This window comes from Doryrhamphus excisus, linkage group LG5 (genome assembly GCF_037039965.1).
Source record: "Doryrhamphus excisus strain RoL-2023G ecotype Guam linkage group LG5, RoL_Dexc_Guam_v1.1, whole genome shotgun sequence".
NCBI lineage: Eukaryota > Metazoa > Chordata > Actinopteri > Syngnathiformes > Syngnathidae > Doryrhamphus > Doryrhamphus excisus.
Window position 1 is genome coordinate 3,190,401 of NC_136361.1, and position 25,147 is coordinate 3,215,547.

General features: G+C 42.3%; 4 protein-coding genes across 5 annotated transcripts; 2 read left to right on the top strand and 2 right to left on the bottom strand.

The window, feature by feature from the left end:
- Positions 1-84: 84 nt before the first annotated feature.
- On the top strand, positions 85-8,373 carry hgd (homogentisate 1,2-dioxygenase). Of its 2 annotated transcripts, none has more exons than XM_058059363.2 (14): positions 85-181; positions 265-287; positions 1,927-1,998; positions 2,066-2,154; positions 2,215-2,320; positions 3,256-3,315; positions 3,390-3,481; positions 3,576-3,610; positions 3,674-3,853; positions 4,968-5,092; positions 7,123-7,227; positions 7,300-7,426; positions 7,595-7,776; positions 7,943-8,373. In XM_058059363.2, the coding sequence occupies exons 2-14, from the start codon at positions 273-275 to the stop codon at positions 8,084-8,086; spliced, it is 1,332 nt and encodes a 443-aa protein (XP_057915346.2). In that variant the 5' UTR covers positions 85-181; positions 265-272; the 3' UTR covers positions 8,087-8,373. The 2 variants fall into 2 exon arrangements, with proteins under 2 accessions (XP_057915346.2, XP_057915345.2); XM_058059362.2 differs by having other exon boundaries at positions 136-188.
- Positions 8,148-11,646, bottom strand: ndufb4 (NADH:ubiquinone oxidoreductase subunit B4). The gene is given in 4 exon segments (XM_058059365.2): positions 8,148-8,291; positions 9,990-10,133; positions 11,378-11,565; positions 11,568-11,646. Coding segments are annotated over 4 exon segments (465 nt in total). The 5' UTR covers positions 11,638-11,646; the 3' UTR covers positions 8,148-8,228.
- LOC131108429 (sperm-associated antigen 16 protein-like) lies at positions 10,327-12,496 on the top strand. Its single transcript, XM_058059364.2, has 2 exons — positions 10,327-10,405; positions 11,743-12,496. Exon 2 carries the CDS (start codon positions 11,748-11,750, stop codon positions 12,429-12,431), a length of 684 nt encoding a protein of 227 aa, XP_057915347.2. The 5' UTR covers positions 10,327-10,405; positions 11,743-11,747; the 3' UTR covers positions 12,432-12,496.
- A 6,259-nt stretch (positions 12,497-18,755) lies between these two features.
- LOC131109136 (uncharacterized) lies at positions 18,756-24,066 on the bottom strand. Its single transcript, XM_058060799.2, has 6 exons — positions 23,774-24,066; positions 21,351-21,398; positions 19,541-19,651; positions 19,355-19,471; positions 19,109-19,180; positions 18,756-19,045 (listed from the first exon to the last, which is right to left on the bottom strand). Exons 1-6 carry the CDS (start codon positions 23,894-23,896, stop codon positions 19,007-19,009), a joined length of 510 nt encoding a protein of 169 aa, XP_057916782.2. The 5' UTR covers positions 23,897-24,066; the 3' UTR covers positions 18,756-19,006.
- Between the last annotated feature and the right edge of the window lie 1,081 nt (positions 24,067-25,147).

The window sequence follows — 25,147 nt, forward strand, 5'->3', positions numbered from 1 at the left end:
CATCAATGTTTCCCAACGTGCTTGTTGTTTGTCCTGGCGTCTTTGTTTGCACACCTCTGACCCGTCCTGTGCATGCCTTGCATTGCGTCACACAGTCATCCAACCAGCCATCCAACCATCCGGGGGCCTAATTGAAGCCATATTGGGGAACATCCAGCCCACCTCGTCCACTCTCTACGGGGTAAGAAGTGTGTGAGGACGTTTGCTCCGGGAGTCAAACTATTATTGTTAATTTTTAACTCTTTTCAACTTTCCCATCTGCAGACAGAAGAATGGCTGAACTGGAGGTAAGGCGGCTTTTTGTTTCATTGAAAATGACAGTGTGGCGTTCAAGTACCCGTGTGTATGTATGTATGTATGTGTACTGCAGTATCCGATAGGGAATGCTTACTTTAGCTGATGTCTTCTTCTTAGTTTTGCGCCACAAACGCATAAAGTTATGTGAATAACGCAAGCAGACGGACAGATGGGTGGTGTCGCTCCTGAGCCAATCAGGATGCAGCATTCGGCAGCTGCCCAGATGTGAGCTCAGGACCGTTCAAAGGAAAATATTGTAACTTTTAGAAGCATTGGCAGTATAATACATTAATATTTGCACAATTGTTTTCATTTTATGTGATTTAAAAATGTGTAGTCAACTTGCACACTAATGTGCACATATGGAAGACATTTGCACCCGATTTTGCACACTAACAGTGACTCAGCATCTTTCCGACACATGAACCCCTCACCACTTTGCAGCCTTTTAAAGCATAAAAATGGATAAATGAATTAAAATAATGCATTCAGAAGGTGCGTGCTATGTGCAGTACTCCACACTGGCCACTAGGTGTCAGTAATGTTACATTGCTGAGACAATAGCCACCCAACACTAATAATAAGACTTTATATTCAGCCTTTTGAAGCATCAAAAATGGATAAATCAAGTAAAATAATGCATTCATAAGGTAATTCTATGTGCAGTACTCCACACTGACCACGAGGTGTCAGTAATGTTACATTGCTGAGACAATAGCCACCCAACACTAAGACTTTATATTCAGCCTTTTGAAGCATCAAAAATGGATAAATGAAATAACATAATGCATTCTGAAGGTGCGTGCTATGTGTAGTTCTCCACACTGACCACTAGGCGTCAGTAATGTTACATTGCTGAGACAATAGCCACCCAACATTAAGACTTTATAGTCAGCCTTTTGAAGCATAAAAATGGATAAATGAAATAACATAATGCATTCTGAAGGTGGTGCTATGTGTAGTTCTCCACACTGACCACTAGGTGTCAGTAATGTTACATTGCTGAGACAATAGCCACCCAACACTAAGACTTTATATTCAGCCTTTTGAAGCATCAAAAATGGATAAATCAAGTAAAATAATGCATTCATAAGGTCATTCTATGTGCAGTGCTCCACACTGACCACTAGGCGTCAGTAATGTTACATTGCTGAGACAATAGCCGTCCAACACTAAGACTTTATAATATTCAGCCGTATTTGGGTGCACTATTGGGTAATAATAAAGTATAAATATAACTATAGGGGTGTTAGTTAATGTCTAGAGGGCTTTAATGTTAAAAAACGCATTTAATATTTCATAACCGGAAGCAATAAATGAAGCTAGATGACGGATGACTGTCTTATTAGGCTGCTGATGGTGTGTTCAAGTGCAGCAGTCGTGTCTCATAAAGCAATCTTCATGGAAATATTGATGAGAAAAATGAAAATATGCAGCTGTAATTAGTCTGCAGCGGCAAATAACAACAACGGATGACTGTGCCGTTTTATTACAAATGTGATGCGAATCAATGTGACGACAATTAAGAAAACAGACTTAATGACGAGCCTGAAATTTAATTATAAGCAGCATGAGCACATTTATTGTGCATTACAATGACGCCGCGTGGTGTGTTTTTTTTTTTTGCAGTACATGTGCGGTTTTGGGAATGAATTCTCCTCGGAAGACCCTCGCTGCCCCGGCTCGCTCCCGAAAGGACAGGTACCGGACAATTCATTCTACCGCTTCTAAATGTGACGCCTGAATGCAGCACTCTGTGTCCCGACAGAATAATCCTCAGGTGTGCCCGTACGGACTCTACGCCGAGCAGCTCTCTGGCTCCGCCTTCACCTGCCCGCGGCCGGCCAATAAGAGAAGGTGTCCATCTTTATGTTCCAGCGTGTGAATGTTCATTTGAAGTATTTGTTTGGTCTCCAGCTGGTTGTATCGCATCCTCCCGTCTGTCAAGCATAAACCTTTTAGCGCTGTGCCTTGTGGGGACCTGACCGAGAACTGGACTGAGGTGGAGCCGGACCCCAACCAGGTAGCATGCACACACACACACCATGACGTGATCATTGGTGTGGCCATTATTGCCCATCATAGATTCATTATGTGCTAGACAGTGACTGCATTAAAATGCCTACTGTTATTAAAGATAGATTATGTAACAATTCACAATCATTATACTGGCTTGTGACAAAAACTAAAGTATGACTTTGGGTGGCCTGAATCATCTAAGTCGTTTTTAATATAGGTGGACCAGCCAGGACACTCACTTTTATTGCAATGATTAACCGAATTGTCTGTTTTAGCAGTTTGTAATTTTGGTGGACCAGCCAGGACACCTTGGATCATTTTTAAGGCTATGTAATATGGTGACCTTTAATTATTATTATTATTTTTTTGGCTGTGTGATATAGGTGGACCAGCCAGGACACTCATTTTGGTCTCAATGGTGGCATTGGATCATATTTTTAGGGCCCTGTTATATAGGTGGACCAGCCAGGACACTCATTTTGGTCTCAATGGTGGCATTGGATCATATTTTTAGGGCCCTGTTATATAGGTGGACCAGCCAGGACGCTCACTTATGTTGCAATGATGAACCAAATAGTCTGTTTTAGCTGTTTGTAGTTTTAGTGGACCAGCCAGGACACTCAATTTGTTGCAATGGTGACCTTGGATCATTTTTAAGGCTACCTTTAATTATTTTATTATTTTTTTTGGCTGTGTTATATAGGTGGACCAGCCAGGACACTCACTTTTGTCTTTTTTAGTGGCTTCTGGCAGCCTGATTTTGCCGCATCACTCGCAGCAATAGCAACCTTTACTGCTTTTTTGTACTACCGTACTAATGTTACCTCAGCGTCTTTAAAGGAAATGACACTCTACACCAGTAGGGGGAGCCAAAGAAGCAAAACAATGCTGAATTAGCCTATTATTGGCTCAAAAGCCTCCATTGTTTCCCTCTCTCAGCTGCGATGGCGGCCATTCTCCATCCCAAAGTCTACAGAGAAGAAAGTGGACTTTGTGGCGGTGGGTTGCGTTGCACGTTCGACCGGGATTGGAAGTGGAAGGTCTCCAGTGTGATTGTTGTGTGCGTCCCGCAGGGTCTGCACACGCTCTGCGGAGCCGGGGATGCGAAATCCCGCAACGGCATCGCCATCCACGTGTACGCCTGCAATACGCCCATGCGTAACAGGTGAGTAGCACAAACATAAAACATAAAAATATTGTTATTCATATCTCATCAGCGTTCTTAGTTACCTCATGGTTGTTGTCCTCCTGCGTTCCAGATGCTTCAACAACTCCGATGGAGACTTTTTGATTGGTAAGCACACAAAAAAAAAATCAGCATCATGCAGAAGATGAAATAATCTTTTTGTGTCTCCAGTCCCCCAGCAGGGGGAGCTCCTGATCACCACAGAGTTCGGCAAGATGATGGTGGAGCCCAATGAGATATGCGTCCTTCAGCAAGGGATGCGCTTCAGCGTGGACGTCTTTGGAGAAACCAGGGGTTACATCCTGGAGGTGTACGGAGCACATTTTGAGCTACCTGACCTGGGACCCATAGGTGGGTGACGGGGGAATGGCGACATGTCAAGTGTAAAAAGAATGTAACACACCGCAGAGCAAAGGTATAACACTGAAGATGTCTTATGGACACTAATGGTGAAGGAACGGGAAGGTTTTCAGGGGAAATACTGCCATCTAGTGGCGTTTTATCGGTATTGTAGAAATTGCAAAGAGTTAGTATCTTCTCTGTAAACGAACTTGTGTATGTAATTGGTATTTCGTGACTATAGTAACACGAATATAACATGTTGATTTATCATAAAATATGTTCAAATTGTATTTTAAATAACAAAAAAGATAATAAAACAATAAAAATAAACAATTCATTAAGAAGTACCATAAGAATGAAAACTTTATTGACAACAGCTTCGTTTCAGACATGGAAGCAGTGGCGTCATTAAGCCTATTTTAGGAGGGATTCGTCCCCCCTAAAATATTTTTATGCCCCCATAAATAATTTGATTTTTTTTTATTGATTTTTGTATTTTTTATTGATTTTTTTTTTTTTTTACAAAAAAAATCTGTGGAAAAAAGTGGAAAGTTATATCACGGTATGTTTTTTGGATTTTTTTAAATGTCTACTACATTCATTCATATCCTGTCCTCAGAACCTAGTGACGCCCCATGCACGGAAGTATCAAAAATATCGATATTTTGAGTTGAGAATCGATTTTAGACATGAAGAGCTGATATCACTACATCGTCAGTGAGCTGAAACTCCTAAGGTTAAAAAAAAAGTGCCTCCTGAGCGTCATGGCCGCCGTCCTTTCGTCATCTTAAACGTCAGCGGACATCCAGTTCGGACCCTCGGTTCCACATATTTACCACCCACGGGCGAAACGTGGTAATAATTCCACACCGCGGCCATGCTAACTGAGCTAGCTAGCCTGCTTGTCGCGGATTGTGGCACATATCGTCATCGCGCCGATCTCAATGGCCGACAAAACACCAGCGTGCGTTAGTCCACGTGCACCTGGAGTGACAGCCGTGACAGCCAATCACATGCTTGTGCTCGACAAAACTCTTTTTAATAGCGTAAAATTGAAAATTGAACGAATGACATCCTTGACTATCAACACATTATGACATCATCATCTGTGACTCGTCTACAGGAGCCAACGGTCTGGCCAACCCGAGAGACTTCCTGTGTCCCGTGGCGTGGTACGAGGACCGCGAGGTGTCCACCGGTTACACCGTCATCAACAAGTACCAAGGAAAGCTCTTCGCTTGCCAACAGGTGTGTGTGTGTGTCACCTATGTGTCCTATTAGCTCATTGAAGGTTAGCATGCGGCTCAGGAAACACGCAGTGAAGCGCGACAATGACTAACAGCGTGGACGCTCGCCGAGGGAAGCGCGCCGTGCGATTCATTTCCCATCCCTGGCATATATTCCATATCCAAGCGTTTCCACCTCAATTATGCGTCTTAATCGCCCGTAATTAGTTAAGGCGGTCAGGGGGTTTCGCGTGCGGCGATACGTCGAAAAACAACAAAGCGTTTATTTCAACATATTTCACTGAAGCAACGATGCCGCCTTCTTCCTGTTGTGCAGATAATTGCCAGGACGTGTAATGTAAGGCAATAAGGGGCTGTAACCGTGGAAACCATGCAAGGCCGGGGACATTTTCAAGCCTCTTACCGTAAATAAGAAAGGTTAAAGGTGTCCCTTTCCTGACGTCCATCCTTCCACTAGCCTATAGAGAGAAGGGGAGGGAGGGGGGGCAAGAAAATAAGATGGGAGGTGTGTGGGGGGGTGTTCTTCCATCTTGTCCTGCTGTTTTGGTCCCCCTGCCGCGCAACAAAATTGCTCAAATTAACTTATTATTTGCTTGACTGGGCCAATATGTTTGTTTTTGTGTACTGTATGTGTGTGTGTGTGTATACAACTCTTCTAATCGAAACTAGAAGAGGCGCTACACGTGAATGTCCAGGAATTATCCTGTACCACATCCACCAAACGTCATTTGGCGTGTGCGTGTGTTTAGTTGACGGTCAATAAGTTGTGACCCACTTTTATATATTAGGTCCAACAAAAAAAGGCCTTCAATTTTTTTTTTTAAAAGTGACCAGAAATATCCTTGCAGTCAAAATGTCATTTTTATATATTTGAATTCAAATTAAAACATATTAGTGTTAAACAACTGAGGACTAAAGTAAAATGATGCACAATATGTAAGCTAACAATTTAGACGGGTCTCCATTTTAAGTCAAACTAATTGATTCATTGATTTCCACCAATTAGGATTACTTATTCATAAATTGAATATTTTTGTAATCACAAATTAATCGTTTACCACCGTCTAAATATTATCAGAGCCCTCTAAACATGAAATAACACCTTTATAGACTCACATTTCCTATCCTGCACAGTACTTCCTGTGGAGGCTGTTGTGTCATCAGTGTTACATTACTGACATCTGGTGGCCGAAATAGAATACTACATGCCTTCAATGGCTTTTGAATGCCTTATATTTCAATTCAGGTAGTATTTTTTATGCTTTGAAATGCTTGATTTAGCCCCAAACTATTGCTAAGTATGAATTTGTGTTTACTATTACTACTAAGCTGTATTCAACCATTAAACAGCGATTATTTATATTTGAAAAAAATGAAGAATATGAGAATCAAACATTATCAACATATAATTTGATGAAAGTCAACATCTTTCCAGAGCGCATGATTAACAAACCAAAATAAGGCCACATAAATATTTCACTTATATGCCTGCAAAAACATGACAATAGCATTTATAGAATATAAAAATTGTGTGTTTGTGTGTGTGTGTAGCGAGCGCCAAGGTCAGCCAGAAGATGGCTCCAGTTGTAATGAACTATATCGATTTTAGAGCTGCTGCTGTATTTTTTTTTTTTTTTTGGCGGTGACATTATCAGAACAGAAGCGCTATAAAATTGCTGTGTTTTTTTAACAATCAAGATAAAGAAATATCTCTGCGCTCCGCTGTTACCCCCCACCCCTCTCCTATAACTACACCGCCGCAAATGCTTAAAAGTTTGTGAAAGTTTGATTTGGAAGCCAATTACCGAGTAATACCTGCGACGTTGTCTCACAAAGAACAAGGGGGAATGGAAGACGGCTTATTTCACAAAACTTTTTCATTATGACCATTTTCCCCTTTATGCCAAGCAGCGCTCGGCGTGGGAATTTAAGAGTACAAAGGCATCATTCATTGTTCCTCCCCTTGTGAAAAGTTCAATTTAAAGTCTTTTGTGTTGTTGCTTTTGCTGAGTGTCTTATCTGTTTTGTTAGGATTTCTCCCCCTTCAATGTGGTGGCCTGGCACGGCAACTACACGCCGTACAAATACAACCTCAACAACTTCATGGTCATCAACTGTGTGGCCTTTGACCACGCCGTGAGTCACGTTTGCTCCACCAACAAAGAAAAAAAAAAACATGAGAACGCTTTAACGTCCTGTTTTGTCTAGGATCCGTCCATCTTTACCGTGTTGACGGCCAAATCAACAAGACCGGGCGTGGCCATTGCTGACTTTGTCATCTTCCCCCCGCGCTGGGGCGTGGCTGACCACACCTTCCGACCACCATATTATCACCGTAAGGCTGCACTTACTTTAAATATTATTTCCGCTTGTATACTGTTGTATTTAAATCAGCCGGTTTATGATCATTGGGTGAAAACACTGACACCTAGTGGACTTGATTGTTATTGCATCCTGGTCTACTCTAATTTAGTTTTATTGCACCCCCTGTCTGTGTTTACAGGCAACTGCATGAGTGAATTCATGGGCCTCATCAAGGGCCACTATGAAGCCAAAGAGGAGGGTTTCCAGCCAGGAGGGGGCAGTCTCCACAGCATGATGACCCCACACGGCCCTGACGCTGACTGTTTTGAGAAGAACAGCGCTGCTCAGCTCCAACCTGAGAGGGTGGCTGAAGGAACGATGGTAAGTGAAAAAGGACAGCTTTTCTTGCCTGTACTTATTTAATGTGTAAAAATGCATTTTAATAACCGCGAGGCATATCAATGGCTTCATAGGGCTCTTGGAAGAAGAGTAGGAATCTGTACTGGATCACCTTTGACTGACTGTAAATCATCTTTTCCACCCTCAGGCCTTCATGTTCGAGTCCTCCTTCAGCATGGCGGTGACCAAGTGGGGGCTGGAGACGTGCCAGAAGCTGGACAAGAGCTACTACCAGTGCTGGGAGAATCTACGCAGCCACTTCAATCCCAACTGGAGGCCCAGCAAAGACTAGAGGAAGAACTTGGAAGAACGCTAACGTTGTCTTAGAAGGACACATGAGTGTATGCAGCCAGTCAATTTGTGACAGCATAGGTTTATTCTGTTAATAATTATACGCACTGACAGGAGAGAACACACGCAGGAGGTCTTGGAGCTCACGACGTCAAGCTGAACTTGCGTTCCAGAGTCCCGTCTTGAATACGCTGCTCTTTTCTGTCCTGTAAACAAACAAACCGGTGACAACCGGTTCGACAATAAATCAAATATACTTGTCCATGTGTATTAAAGTGCTGTTAAAAAGGGAGCTGCACTTTATTGAATTTTGTCCATCATTCACAATCCTTATGTGACACATGAACACACTTCTTTCCCTTTTCTGTGCCTTATAAACACAAGAGAACAAGTTAATGTGCTAGCTTACAATGCTATCATTGGGATACACCTATTTCCACAATAAAGCTCTCTAACAACGATGCATGTTTTAATATGCATGCCATCATCATGCATTAACACGTACACTCATAACATGTAATAGTTGCACTATCTTGCTTTATTTTCATGATTTAAAACACTACCCAAACTTCTTTCCTAGGCATATTAATACATACTTATGCTAGTTCTGTCAACAACAGCAGCAACATCATTTACGATATCCGTTCTCCATGGGATGGCTGCGTGTTCCAGCACAAGACGTGTCCTCCAGTCCTCTGGTAAAAAAAGTGATGGTAAACAAGCATCTTGAGTCTTTGTAGTGAAATTGAGAGCTCGGTATCGACTCTTCATCTGTGAATGACACTGAGTGTTAGTCCGCCAGAGAATAGTTTTTCACGTTAGCTGCTACAACAATAATATCCCTGAAGCTTGGTTAATGTACAAGTCAGTTATGTAAATGGAACACTTGGCATTTTGAGTGTTTTTTGTGAGGGCTTTAGCATCAAAATAGGTATTTCCCATGACGTCCATTGTTGGCTAGCAACAGCGTCATGGGAAATACCTATTTTGATGCCAAAGCCCTCACAGAAAACACTCAAAATGCCAACAGTGTTCCATTTACATAACTGACTTGTCCATTAACCAAGCTTCAGGGATATTATTGTTGTAGCAGCTAACGTGAAAAACTATTTTTATCTGGCATGACATGTCATTCACAGACGAAGAGTGGACACCGAGCTCTCAAGTTCACAACAAGACTCAAGATGCTTGTTTGCTGTCTGCATTTTTTACCAAAGGACTGGAACACACGGCCATCCCAAGGAGAGCGGACATCATGATATCGCTGCTGTTGACAAAACTAGCATAAGTATGTATTAGTATGCCTAGGAAAGAAGTTTGGTTAGTGTTTTAAATCATGAAAATAAAGCAAGATACTGCAACTATGACATGTTATCAGTGTACGTGTTAATGCATGATGACGGCATGCATATGAAAACATGCAGCGTTGTTAGCGGGCTTCATAGTGGAAATAGGTGTATCCCAATGATAACATTGTAAGCTAACACATGAACTTGTTTTCTTGTGCTTAAGGCACAGAAAAGTGAAAGAAATGTGTTCATGTGTCACATAAGCATTGTGAATGATGGGTAAAATTTAGAAAAATGTGTGGTTCCCGTTAAATATTGGACTGAAGGACACTGAAAATACAAAGCACTTCATATTGAAGTAAGGTATATTTAAATCACAATGCTTTATGATGGTCAATCATAAGGCTGGGCGATATATGGATATTTTTAAAATAGCAATATTTCTGTTAAGTGCTATATCAAAAACAACCTTCATATCGATAGAGACAGGATAGCGCCGCCCGAGTGCAAGCCAGTTAAGGCCGCCCTAGCAGATGGTATAATGGAATCACCAGGGTGTATGTTAAATATATAATTCCAGTATCCTTACAGTCCAAGCCACTCGTGAGAACATACCCTGTCTGTCTTGAAGACGAAGTAGAGGACGAAGAGAGGAACGATGCCAAACATGGTGCCCATCAACGACGTCTTGGCCGTGGGTCTGAAGTGGTTGTAAGGGTTGACGCGGGCGTACACCCAGCGTGTCAGGGCCGGGTCATCCTGTAAAAATACAAAACAATAAAATATATACAACCTTAATATTGCCTTGGGACTCCAAATTAAATATGCTAGCATGTGGCTCATTTCAGACGTTCATGTTTTTTAACTAGCTAACTTTAGCTAACTGGCCAATAATTGGTCATTCCATTAACGTATAAAAGCCTGAGTTGCCGGCTGGACAGAGACAGTTGACGACTGGAAAGAACCAGCAGTGTCTCGGTCCTCCGTGGCAGGAGTTGGACACCCCCGATGCACAGTATGTGGACGCCGAGGTAAGTCAGAGTTATTTCGTATAACACTACTTTGTAAAAAAATAACGGTGTCCGTACAAAGCATTTTATTTGAATGTTTAGTCACGATATATACAATGTAGGTCGTTTTCTACACCAATTTACCTGCGTTGTTCGGATGGAAGTAAGCTAGCTTTAATATAGGAACGTTAGCATATTTCGCTAGCCTGCTATCTTCATTCGACAAGCATGACAAACAACATATTCCAGTTCCAATTTCACACGAAGTAACAAAACATATATATATATAAAATGTAGGTCGTATTCTACACCAATTTACCTGCGTTGTTCGGATGTAAGTAAGCTAGCTTTAATATGGGAACGTTAGCATATTTCGCTAGCCTGCTAGCGTCATTCGACAAGAATGACAAACAACATATTCCAGTTCCAATTTCACACGAAGTAACAACATATTCCAGTTCCAATTTGACACAAAGTAACAAAACATATATACAATGTCGGCCGTATTCTACACCAATTTACCTGCGTTGTTCGGATGTAAGTAAGCTAGCTTTAATATAGGAACGTTAGCATATTTCGCTACCCCGCTAACTTCATTCGACAAGAATGACAAACAACATATTCCAGTTCTAATTTGACACAAAGTAACAACATATTCCAGTTCCAATTTGACAAAGTAACAAAACAAAACAACAAAGTAGGTCGTATTCTACACCAATTTACCTGCGTTGTTCGGATGTAAGTAAGCTAGCTTTAATATTGGAGCGTTAGCATATTTTGCTAGCCTATCTTCATTCGACACGAATCACAAACAACATAGTCCGGCTCCAATTTGACACAAAGTAACGACATATTCCGGTTCCTATTTGACACAAAGTAACAACATATTCCGGTTCCAATTTAACACGCATATAGGAGTGGAATGTAAAGAAACGGGACTGCTGTGACTTCCTCCAAGGGTGACATTGCGAGCTCGCGGTTAGCCACACTTACGATGAGCTCTTTTCTGTGCGGGTTGTTGAGTTGAGTCTGGTATTGCCTCTTCAAATTCGCTCGCAGGGCCGCCCGCTCTTCCTCGGCGCGTCGATACTCCGGCGAAACGTTAAAGTACTCTTTGGGGTCCAATGTTTTGGGCCGCGTGGCCAAGGGCGCCTCTCGATAGTCCGCCATTGCTGTTCGTCCAAACGCGATTTGGTGAACTCACGCGAGTCGAGTGACTCTTGGCCTGAACTCTCGCGTGGAGTCATTGCCATGGAAACGGAACTGCCATCTTTGTTGACAATCTTGTCGACGACAGCTAATGTTTACATTTTGACCATTTGTGGTATAATAGTGCTTCGTTTTTTTACCCTAATTAGTCGGAATGGAACAAGAAAATGTTGTTGATCACGAAGAGGATGAAGAGGCGTATGATGATGAAGATAGTTTGTCAGAAGAAGATTTGGAGGCCACAGTCCAAACCATCAACGAGCGCGAGAAAAGAGCACAAACTCTTTTTTCCGGCTTTGAACTTCCGGTCACCGTGGATGACTTTTTACGCAGTTTTCTCAGCGAAATGGGGATGACTGCAACCCTCGACTGTTTTCAAGCGGAGTGGACGGAGGCGGTGCACAGGCGCCTGGTGGACCCCAAGCAGGTGGACGTGATTCCGGGTATTTACCCGCACATCCAGCGTTTGCACAACGAGTTGAAGCACGCACTGCGGGAGAGAGAAGAGTACCGGAGGTCTGCTTCCGCCTCAGCAGAGACGCTGGCGAGGGCGCAGAAGGCCCTGGGCGACCAGCGGATGAAGCTCAAACGTGCAGAGCAGGAGAAGAGCAGACTGGTCGAGGAGACCAAGAGGCTGATGGCTCAGTGCAGCGCCTGCGAACCCGAAGTCAGGAAAATGGACGGAAAATACCAGGCCCTTGTGCAGCAGACCGTGAAGGTGGCTTTGGAGAGGGACAAGGTTCTGATGCAGGCCAAGCCGGCTCAAAGTCAATCACCTTCCCCTGTTCGGTGCAGGACTTGCAGGGAGATGAGACGCGGGAACCCGAATGGTCCATAACCACTTCTTATCAATATAATAATGCTTTATTGTATTATGGAACATAATCCCAATAAATTTGCTGTCCAAACCAACGCAGTGCTTCATATAAACTACCTGTTTATTTATTGCAAGTGTACACAACAAAATGCACCTTTTCGACCCCAAAATAAAATGTTATTTCAAATTTAACCACAAGAGGGCAGTGGAACCCAAGTGATCCATAACCACTTCCTATCAATATCATAATGCTCTATTGTATTATGAACATAATCCCGATAAGTTTGCTGTCCAAACCAACGCAGTGCTTCATATGCACTATGTTTATTAATTGCACGTGTATTCACCAAAATGCACCCTTTCGACCCCAAAATATTGTATGTGTTATTTCAAAACATTGTATAATGTTATTCCAAATTTAACCACAAGAGGACGGTATTTACCAACTATTTACTGCATACCGGTGTGTTTGTCCATCCTGAGGAACACAGTGAACAATGAAAAGATACAACTTTGTAATTTTGTAAAGCAAATTATGCTAAAAAGTTTTATATATTTTATATTAAGAAAATTTGTATTGGTTTTATTAGTAGTATCAATTTTCTTTGCTCTTTTTTCCCCCCAATTTTCTTTTTGTTGTATTTATTTTGTCAGAATATTACAACTTTAATAATTCACCCTGTGCTACTAAAATAATTTTTTTTCTCATATTTTGAATTTGAGTTTTTTTTCAAAGAATATATTTTTACTTTATTCACATAAAATTCCAGCTGTTTTCCAACTTGTTTGTTTAAAAAATATATATCTTGAACTTTACAGTACTAAAATGACCTAATTTTGAATGACATATTGCAGCCGAGGGCTTTGTTGGAGGTTTGCCACCAGCTGCTTATAATGATCTGCCTTGTAGCCTCCAAGAAACCCTGATGCAAAATTTTGCTTATACACTAGTGTTGTCACAAAGTTCAATATTGCAAAATGTGACTTCTCCCAGTCGTAGTACTCGTTCCCAAAGTGCTCGCTCGGAAAGCGGGAGCCGGCTTCCTTCTGTGGTCGCAACCCCCGAAAATAGTTGAGTTCTTTAATAGCGGCCCTTGAAGTGGCTGCTAGACTTACAGACGGTGACCTCATGCGCTCTGCTGCTTCTTATTCATAATATTCCCTCCCTCAAAGATTCCATGCCTTTGAGGAATGTGACAGGAATTCAACGTTCCACCCTTGTTTTCATCTCTAGCGAGCAATTACGCCAGCATAAAGACGACATACATTTTGTACCACCCAAGCAGACCTCCACTGTTTGTCTCATCTTCCTTCCCTCCGTGCTTCCGCTCTGTATTGTATATATGGGAATGCTCCATCCCAAATATCTCACGCTCATTGGAATTCCACCCTCGCCCGCCATGCTCCGACTGCTGCCCTCCCAGCTTGTCTCGTTTTTTTTTATTTTTTTTTTTCGCTGACCCACCCGTCCACCTCACATCCTGCAGACACCGCTTTGTGTCTCACCTTGGTGAGACTGACACATCCAAGCTCTGCTAGTTCGCCCAAGGCTCTTTTAGTCCTGGTAAAGCAGCCAAGTACACCAGGAGTTACAATACTCTTTACATCCAATGCGGTATTGTTCATATTGTCACTACCCAGCATGTCTTGCGGGCATTTGGAAATAACTGTTTTAAGTTATGTGATGTGTTAACGTGCTGTGGTTGTGTTGTTGTTTGTTTTGTTGCACCTTGAGAATCTATACTGATAACTTTAGTGTATATATACTTTTTAAAATTTAGATTTAACTGTAGTTTGTGCACACAGAAGGACTGGAACAAATCTGGATGTGATCAACAGTATCTGTTAATCAAAAATCATGACACTACCACCACATCCCGACTATCAGGAGAACCACAGAATAGAGGGGGTGAAGCCACCTGCTGTGGCCCAGCAAGGTGCACTGTATTCGGACACACGCTCCGAGCAGCCGGTGTGCTGCTATGGAGGTCAGGAAAACCACAGTATAGAGGGGGTGGAGCCACCTGCTGTGGTCCAGCAGGGTGCACTGTATTCGGGTACATGCTCCGAGTAGCTAGTATGATGCCATACTGAATGTTTTTTGTGTGCTTGGTGGTTTAGTTCTCCGCATCACGACACATTTTCTGACAACTAGCACAAAATGTCTTCCTCGGAATGAGATTCCTTTTTTGTTGTTGTTGTATCATCCTCAGATCTGTTGCGGCAAGACATTCCAGCGTCTCGTTGTCCAGGTCGCCATTGGGTGGCCGGTACTTGGGGCAGCTGGTCAAGACGTGGTCAATTCCGCAAGGCCCCACCGCTGCAGTGATTCTCCGAAGGTACCAGTCTCGACAGTCTCTGGAATGTGATGTGATTGCAGGATGCTTTGGTTGGTGGCAGGTATTGGGGGTGGTAGGACAGTCCCCACCTTTAGTGTGCTGATCTGATCAGAGGTGACAGGAAGTAAAAAAAAAAAAAAAACAAAAGGGCCTGAACGTGTGGTCACAGTCTGCGGTGGTCTAGAAAATAGAAGACAGACATGCACGGTGGGGACACTGGGAAAGAAGGCAATTCCTCCTCGTGACTGACTGTCCATCGCCGCAAAATCACACAGCCGGGAACGCTAAATACGTTCCCATCGCCTTTGATGGCGAGATGAAATGAAAGTCACGTTTTTCATGGTACAGCGCCAGCCTCCGTCTTATCCACGCTGCCATCATTCAACGGGAGCTGTCACGGCGGCATCTCCAAGACGTTAACTCCGTCTAAGCGCCACGTTACCGCACGGTTTGGCAGGCCATCACAGCGTTTTTCCCATCTCGGCGATGACCCCGAAATTGCTTTAGGCTTTAATTTCCATCCCGCGGTGCTTGTTGTTTACAATGACAGGCTTTCGTCAAACAAGAAACAAACACTTACCAAGCGGTTTTGTAATCCCTGCGAAAAGCTCACGGACCGTAAAGTCCGCTTAACGACGCCAGAAACCATACGGGAAGATTGTAATAATGTATGCCTTAACGATTGTTGGGGACAAACGAGACAATCACATGACTCCTTAATGTTGACATCATCATGACTAAATGTCTTTGTCCAAAACAATGTAGTAAGGTTTGTAGGGAGGGTGAACTTGGGCCTATTTGGTCATCAGACAGTCATGGCGAGGAGTTCCCCAGCCGCACACACACACGTCACGTTAGGTGGTTATTTCCCTTCCTTTGTGAGGCAAACGCTCCACTTTGAGTAATAATAATAGACATTTATACTGTTTGGGTAAAGGAGTAGGTCAGTCATTGTTGTGATGCTGGAGCCTGCCTAGCAAAAGTACTAATTAGGACCAACTCTTTTGGTAGTTCACGTGAAAATTAGAGGATAAAAGTTGGTCCCGTCTCTGGACGCAGCGCTTTCCGCTTTTGCTGCAGCTCATGACCGGAACACCCGACAAAACTCTCCGGAACTTTGAAACAAAACTCACAACTATTAGGCCTATTGATATATTCCATTGCTTTAATGTTGTTGTTTGATGCTTTTCATTCATTCATTTTCTACCGCTTTTCCTCACAAGGGTCGCAGGGGGTGCTGGAGCCTATCCCAGCCGTCTTCGGGCGAGAGGCGGGGTACATCCTGGACTGGTGGCCAGCCAAATCACAGGGCACATATAGACAAACAACCATTCACACTCACATTCATACCTATGGACAATTAACCTAGCATGTTTTTGGAATGGGGGACCTTTCTAAACATGATTAGAGCCCTCTAGACATGAAATAACACCCCTACAATCACGGCTTTGAATACCTTATATTTGTATTTTAGTTCATTTAGACATTTGTACGCTTCATTCATTCATTCATTTTCTACCGCTTATCCTCACAAGGGTTTTGGAAAATGTGGGAAGAAACCAGAATACCCGGAGAAAACCCGGGGAGAACATGCAAACTCCACCCAGAGATGCCCGAGGATGGAATTGAACCCTGGTCTCCTAGCTGTGAGGTTTTCTCCGGGTACTCCGTTTTCCTCCCACATTCCAAAAACATGCTAGGTTAATTAGCGACTCCAAATTGTCCATAGGTATGAATGTGAGTGTGAATGGTTGTTTGTCTATATGTGCCCTGTGATTGGCTGGCCACCAGTCCAGGGTGTACCCCGCCTCTCGCCCCAAGAAGACAGCTAGGATAGGCTCCAGCACCCCCGCGACCCTCGTGAGGATAAGCGGTAGAAAATTAACAAATTAATGGTACCTTTTGTGTGTTAAGTTGCTGTGTGATGAGGTAAATGTTTGTTTGTAAGATGACACCATGAGTCAGACGTGCGGGCCTCACGACTAGGAGACCAGGGTTCAATTCCACCCTCTGCCATCTCTGCGTGGAGTTTGCACAAAGTAGCCCTCGGCCTCAAAAAGGTTGGTCTTCAGCTTCCGTGCAAAGGTTACTCAGCCGGGATTATTCCAGTAGCCAATGGAGGCCGTGTCTTCCTGACAGCCTGTGAATGGGAACAATACGACTCCGGTCTTTTGGAAGGGTGTTGCTGTTTCTGGCAACCCTTGGTTGTTTGTAACCAAGACGACAATGTGCATCCTTTTTAATCCAGTTTTTATGACGACTAAGCCGTTACCTCATGTACCTTCAGTAATACTAATAAGCTTATTTCTGCAACTATAGATTCTAAATATCTGCTTAAATGTCTCAATAACAACGAGCTTTGATTTGGTAAACGAGCGCAGGATGAGTCATGCGCTTCATTTGGATGGTCTTGTAATGTACTCGTCAGATTGCCTCACACTAGGGGGGGTTTCCTGCTGCAAATTATTATTATTTTTTTCCATAAGAGAGCTTTCATTCAGCTTTTGTTTGCAAAGCATTTGCTCATCGGTGAATTATTGAACCCCGGCTCACCCTGATGCTGTAAATAGGCGCTCAGAGTAGTCCCAGCTCTGGGTCTGCGCACGCACTGACGTCAGCGTCCTGCAGAAGCGCTTCGGTCTGGACCGCGCTTTGTTTCCATTTGGCGGCCAAACCAATTAAAAGTGACACACGATACTTAAACAGATGTAATTTGATGCACAAAACAGATGGTCTAATCTACATTAAAAAAAAAAAAAATCCAGGATATTTGCCCTCATGTTTTGTTTTTTTTTTTAATAAAAAGATTCGGTTTAGGGAAATGGATAATATAATAATAAATAAATCGACTATTTTCCTATTTGGAGCATAAAAAACAGTCTACATACATTTTGTAACATTATTAGAGCCCTCTAGACATTAACTAACAACCCTATAGTCACCTTTACACCCCTATTACCCAATGTAGTAGACATTAGAGAAAGTAAGAGATTGAACACAGACAGTCCCTTGCTACATCGCAGTTTCTGGCTTTTCAAAATATATATTTATGAATCAATTATTGCTGTTTTGTGGTTGACCACGGCCTATTATTAGTCCCAAAATATGCAAGTTTAAGCAAAATGTACAAATATGTGGCCTAATGTAAGCATTTTCAAACATAGAAATTACTAAATTAAGTAAAATACAAAATATGAGTGTAAAGGTGACTATAGGGGTGTTATCTCATGTTCAGAGGGCTCTAACTGTGTAGCAAACTGTGATTTTGAATGTCCTGAATAGGCCTTCTATGTCTTATTTTATATTATGTTGACTATATGGGTTAATATGAGTGTAAAGGTGACTGTAGGGGTGTTATCTCATGTTCAGAGGGCTCTAACTGTGTAGCAAACTGTTATTGTGAATGTCCTAAATAGGCCTTCTATGTCTTATTTTATATTATGTTGACTATATGGGTTAATATGAGTGTAAAGGTGACTATAGGGGTGTTATCTCATGTTCAGAGGGCTCTAACAGTGTTGCAAACTGTAGTTCGAATGTCCGAAATAGGTTTTCTATGTCTCATTTTATATTATGTTGACTATATTGGCTAATATGAGTGTAAAGGTGACTATAGGGGTGTTATCTCATGTTCAGAGGGCTATAACAGTGTTACAAACTGCATTTAGAATGTCGTAAATAGGTTTTCTATGCTGGAAATACAAAATATTGCATTTCTAAATCGGGAATATTAATTCAAAAAAGTCAATCTACAATAAAAGCCTGTTACGCCGTCAAAGTCTGGCGTCTCACAGAACATTAAAGTAACATTACTGACACCTAGTGGCCTACGTAGAGCACTACATGACATCACATCTTTGAAACATCTTTGAATGTGTCTTCTGAATGCCTTATATTTGTGTTTTAGTTCATTTAGCCATTTTTATGCTTGAAAGTGCTTAATTTGCAGATTTTTAAAAATACTAATAACAGGAAAGAGCATGATTTATGATGCAAATGTCTCAAATGGTCTCTCCTAAACTTTTATTGAAATCATACAATAAGAAACATTTCTGCAAAAATATACCCCTCAATATCTGATAAAATAAAACAATAACAAATGCCATTCTGGTTTTCCACAGCATGCTGGCACATACATAGTAAAACCTTTGCATATATTAGCTAAAGGCCAGTAGATTAGTTTACAGCTCAAACAGCAATGTCCGCCACACAGCAACTTGTGTCCATTTTGGTGAATCCCGGTGCGATTGTGTCCTTTTACGCTTCTTTTTGTTGTCGGTCATGCCGCGGCTCCCCCTGGAGAGGAAACACACGCGTTTAAAAAATGTGAAGGTACAATGACATTACGCCGTGACTCACCAGGACGGAGAAAACCCCAGATCGACCGGATTTGGACGTCTCATTCTTTACCTGTCTTTTGGCTCTGATCACCTGCAGGGGTGGGGATGGGGGGGTTTTGAGAGGGGGGTCAGACTGCTCTCATATTTGGTATCTTGATATTTCAATTCAAGAGCTCAGCGTGTGATCGGCGCCTGCTGCACATTGATCCAAGCTCTTTGCCCCAGCTGTTTTGTCTGCTCAGGGGGGGTTGCCATGGCGACTCACCTGTAGGGGGTTAGATTTCTTATCATTGCTAAGGAGGGAAAAGGAGCCCACGCGGGATTTACGCTTGCTCTTCTTCTTGTTCGCCGCTTGAGCCAAGTGTCGCCTGGACCTGTCAGCCTGGGGAGGGGTTCACGATTAAGACGGGTGTTTGTTTATATCGTTGTTGCTCACATGCATGGGATTCACCTGGATGAGAGCGTTTGGAAAGCCTTTTGCATGGATGGCCCCAGGGAGGCCGGGGTGACTTAGGTGGGCGTGGCCTCGGCGCTCCAAATGTCTCTTCCGCCTCAGCAAACTCTGCAAAAAAAAAAAAAAAAAAACGACAGCCACATCAAGCGAAGCCCCCACTTTCATCTGAGTCCAGTTTCCTGTGTTTTATGAGCAAGTCCCGCCCATTCATGGAGTCAAACGGTCATAAAAACCCTTCCCTGCGTTTCCCATTGATCTACACATAAACAAGGAAATGTTATCGATCCTCGCCTGTGTGCCCTAACAAATGGGCCGTCAGCACAGGAGGCAACAGGTTTCCAATCTGGACTTTGTGGTTAATTTATGACACCAGCGCAGGTTCTTGACTTTGTCGATAATTTATTTTGGGAGCTCTACGGCGGTAAGGTTGGCTAAATACCGGCTAGCATACAAGTAAGTCTGGAATTTAAAAGAAAACTCGTAAATTTTACAAGTTTTCTTCTTTCTTGCAAGATTTCTTATAAATAAACTGAATATTTTTTTAGTTAGAGCACACAAAATCAGTTTATGACCCTCTAAATACAGCTTTTAACATTATTAGAGCCCTCTGGACATGAAATAACACCCCTATAACCACATTTACACTCCTGTTACACAATATAATCAGAGATTACGAGAATTAAGTCTGGAATTTACAAGAAAAGCCGTACATTTACAAGTTTGCTTCTTTCTTACAAGATTTCTTATAAATAAACTGAATATTTTTTTAGTTAGAGCACACAAAATCCATTTATGACCTTCTAAATACAGCTTTTAACATTTATTAGAGCCCTCTGGACATGAAATAACACCCCTATAATCACATTTACACTCCTGTTACACAATATAATCAGATATTACGAGAATTAAGTCTGGAATTTACAGGAAAAGTCGTACATTTTACACGTTTTCTTCTTTCTTGCAAGATTTCTTATAAATAAACTGAATATTTTTTTAGTTAGAGCACACAAAATCCGTTTATGAACTTCTAAATACAGCTTTTAACATTATTAGAGCCCTCTGGACATGAAATAACACCCCTATAATTACATTTACACTCCTGTTACACAATATAATACACATAATGGGATATTTAAGACATACATACATAAGGTTTGTGTCTTTTTTGGAATGTGGGAGAAAACTAGAGTACCCGGAGAAAGACAGTGTAGCTTACATGCTAACCACGAACCACTTCTTGCTTTATGGTGGCCATGCAGAAAATAATCTTTTTGCTACCTTTTTGTTAGTTATCTTACACAACGATACATTTTCATGCGACTATCTCGTATATACAGTAGATCGGGAGACGACAACCAAATATTTACGGTGTGCTTGTCCGTGATGCAATCCACAGTGACGGACGCTGACCTATATTTTTTCTATGATTGTCTGTTTTTCTTCACGCTGCAGCATGCGGCTATTGGGCATTGACACGTAATTGGAACATGCATCATGTCATTCCTCTTCTACTTTCTCGTTGCCAGGAAGCCAGATTGCTCATCTGGGCTCGACTACGTTTCCATGGCCACGCCACTATAGCTTTATTCCAACATGTATCACTAATACAATCTTAACAGCGCCGAAAAGAAGCCATGTAACTGTAGGTGATTTGCATTTCACGGCGTATGACCAGATTAAAATCAGCGGGCGTTGCGGTTGTTTCGCCTCGGAATGTATAATTGCCCGTTCTTCCGTTGAGTATCCGAGTAAAGATGACTGTGTGTGTGTGTGTGTGTGTGTGTGTGTGTGTGTTCATGGCACGTACCTCGCCTTCATTGGCAGGTAGCGGCCTCTGCAGCCTCTCATCGCCAGTCTAGGAAGAAAGACGAATAATTGGCTGTTATAATGTGATGACATTAGGTTACTTTTGCATTAATCGATGACACAAACGGGAAAAAAGTCAGGAAATGCGGAAATTAGGTACACCTACCTGTACATGCTAATGAGATCCGATACAAGAGATGCATTTACAAAGATAGTCACTGCAAAACTTAGCATTATCATTAAAAAGACCCAAAGTAAACAGCTTGTGTGTTTTTTTTTTTTTTTTTCAATTTTCCCATTGAAAAGTTCCAATTGTGGAATGTTTTCAATTCCAACCAGAATTCCCCCAAGCAACACATTTTTTTAAATGCAGCAGATATCTGCAGCTGTGTGCTGGACTGACACCACATGTCCTTCCCCTCCTGTTTAAGTTGTCCAGGAACATAGCAGTCACCTGGTGACAGCGTAGCAATCAGAGGTGCATTCACAGACATCAGGCCATTACATTTTTTTTCACTGCTCTTCTGATTATATAAAAAAATTGTCACACTGAATTAGAAAAATGGATAGACCCAAAGTAAACAGGATAGCTTGTGTGTTTTTTTATATTAAAAACAAGCTAAAAGTAATTTGCTGCAAGTATTAAACATGTTCCAATTTCGGAATGTTTTCAATTCCAACCAGAATTCCCCCAAGCAACATAATTTTTTTAATGCAGCAGATATCTGCAGCTGTGTGCTGACACTACGTAATGTCCTTCCCCTCCTGTTTAAGTCGCCCAGAAACATGGCAGTCACCTGATGGCGGCGTAGAGGTGCATTCACAGACATAAGGCCATAATTCTTTTTCACCTTTTAACTGCTCTTCTGATATATAAAAAAAATTGTCACACTGACTCGTTTTTTTTTACGCTGCCGCGGTCGTTGGAGCCAATTTCCACTCGAGCAGGCTAACATCTGCCTGGAACATCAGCGAGTTGCCGCCGCATTTAAAGCATGCACACACCGCAATTAACCTTTCCAATAACAGAAACACACATATATGTGGCACAAACTTCCTTAGATGGAAGAACCCCCCCCCCCTCCTGCTCCTTCTTCCGTCTGTGAAAATTCTTCCGTGTGGGAGTGACAATTCCGCCTTTCAACTCCTTCAGCTGTACAAGTCCACAGTCCAGATGAGGACAAAACAGCAGAAAAATGCGTAACCACACATTTGAAGTCAAACAGCCGACGGCCACATGAAACAACAACTTTTTTTTTTTGTTTTTTTCTTCCATGCCGGGTTTATTTTTGGTGTGCTGTAAAAGCCATTACAATGGGATGCTGTTTTTGTTAGCAAATCTGATTATATGTCTTTTTGCAGTTCAGGGTTATTTTGTCTGCTGCAATCTTTGACCGCTACTGTCGTCACACACACACACACACACACACACACACTTTTTGAAGGAGTCACAGTGAAAGCACGCATAACGGACCAAAATACTGGGACACATCATGGCATTTACAGAAAATACACAGTCTCCATTTTGGTGGCAAGGTCATTGATGTTGGGCCTGTTTGTGGTGCTTCTTCTTCCAATAATATCTTTATGGACCTAAACGTATTTCTTTATAAGATAAAATATGCCTTTATTTGTTCCTCAGTGAGGAAATTTGCATTGCACAATATTAAAAAACAACCCAAGTATTAACAAATTATTATACCCCACTATGTATTATACCCCATTGACTCTCAAATACCATTGGCGTAAATATATATGGTAGTTAAACATTTTACCAGGGGTGTCCAAACTGTGGCCTGGGGGCCACTTGTGTAACCCAGCTTGTTTTTTATTGGCCCACACAACATTCTAAAAAAAAATACCTCCAATTGGGAAAAAAAAGATGCAAAATGGTGTAATATTAGGTGTTTGTCATAATACTTTGCCAAAGTTTTGTATTTAAATACATATAAAGCAAAATAGTATCAAAATGGCCCCCGTCATCTTTCAGATTTTTTCTAATTTTTTTTATTTTTATTTTTTTTATTTTTAGAAAATGTAGACACTCTTGCTATTTCCTTAATAAATAAAACTGAAAGATGTATTTTAAAAAATAAAATTAAAAATAAAAAAATATATACTGACCCTTTGAACTTTTTAAAAAATGAAATATTTAATAGAATATGGCAGATTATAGTAAATTCCACGTGTAGGCATGTACACAGTGGTTTGCTATTATTAATATTCATATTGTGGTGTTGTTTTCATAGACTATCGTGACCGGTTTACGGATCCTAAGTGTAATTTAATGTCATAATAATAATAATAATACTAGTAAAAGTGGTGATCCCAGTATGAAAATGAGGATCCCAGTGTAGCGTCCAGTAGATCAGCTTGATGATGCCAGCTGAGGCCATCGCCCTTCACATCAGAAAGAACTCTTACCTGCTCGTCCGCCGTCTGTGTGTTGACGCACAAGTCGGCCTGACTTCCTCCCGAGCAGTCAAACGCGTGAGACAGCAGGCTCGCCTGCAGGCACAGCAAACACAGCCACGCAGCAAAGCCCATGATCCAGTCCTGGAAGCCGAGTGTTCCCAGCACCCCGTCAGCTCCTCGCTTTATACTCTCGGCTCCTCTAATGAGGACCAGATGCGGGACAAAACGTGCGTCGATGCCAGCTTCAACGCAGACACGCAGCCCACCGCAAGGCTGGCGCTCCCCGCCAGCCCAGTGGCCTGCGGTTGTGCAGAAACATGTTCAACATCCCCCCACCCGCATCAACCCCTATGGGCAGCGCCACATGACCACTGAAAAGATGCGTTTAATGAGTTTCCAATTGTGAAAAATCTCTGTTTATGTTCTTTCCCTCGGTTTCTGCACACTCGCGGACTTCAGGAAGCTCATTTGGAAAATCACATAAACGGTTATAATGGTTACAGTGTGGCGCATATTAGCAGACGTTCACACTGAGGAAACACTTAACACACCTTTTGTGGGTGTTTTTTTCTCATGGTCTGTACAGAAAGAACGCTTCTCCCGGACGGGGGCATGTCGTGCATGAATAGGCCGCCTGTCTTAAAGGTGTGTTACAAGATGGAAGGAGTGACTGAGGGGAGGAAGAGCGAGAGAGGACGCTAATGTCTTCAAGCCCGGAGCACTTACTCACTGAGGGATCGGAAACATGTGCTGCCGAGAAAAAAGGGGAAAAATGACTAAATATGTTTAATTTCCGCTCCGACTTAAGCCCATTTTGCACTTGACATATCAGTGAAAGATGTTTCTTGTTGCTAAACTCGGCTTCCTCGAGGAGCCGCGGCGTGATTGATACGAGCTATGTTCTGCAGGGTGTGTTATTGCAAATGTCTCCCGAGCGAGACCACAACGGCGGGGCTAACGGACGGAGAGTGAAAGAGTGAAAAATGACGTGTTCTTCCTGGCCTGGTCGGGACAGAATAGACTCCAGTGGGGACATTGTGAGCCGTTTTATCATTTCCGCCTCTTGTTGGCGGATATGGTCAGATCAAAACCACGACAGACATTCCGCAGTCAAATACCTTAATGACAATAACGCCTCCCCCCCTTTTTTACTACGTCATTCATTCATCATGTGCTACTGTCATTGCAGCTGCGGCGAACTCGGCCTGTGCGTAACAAAGATGCATGCAAGATGTGTTTTGTGAGGGTGGGTCGACGCAACAAAGCTGCTTGGCGAACGACATATGGAACTTAAGAGACGTGACTCATGCCGTAATGGATGTTTTGAATTAGCTGAAACATGGTCTTCTTTGCTACTAATTACACACAGACAATGGTGTCACT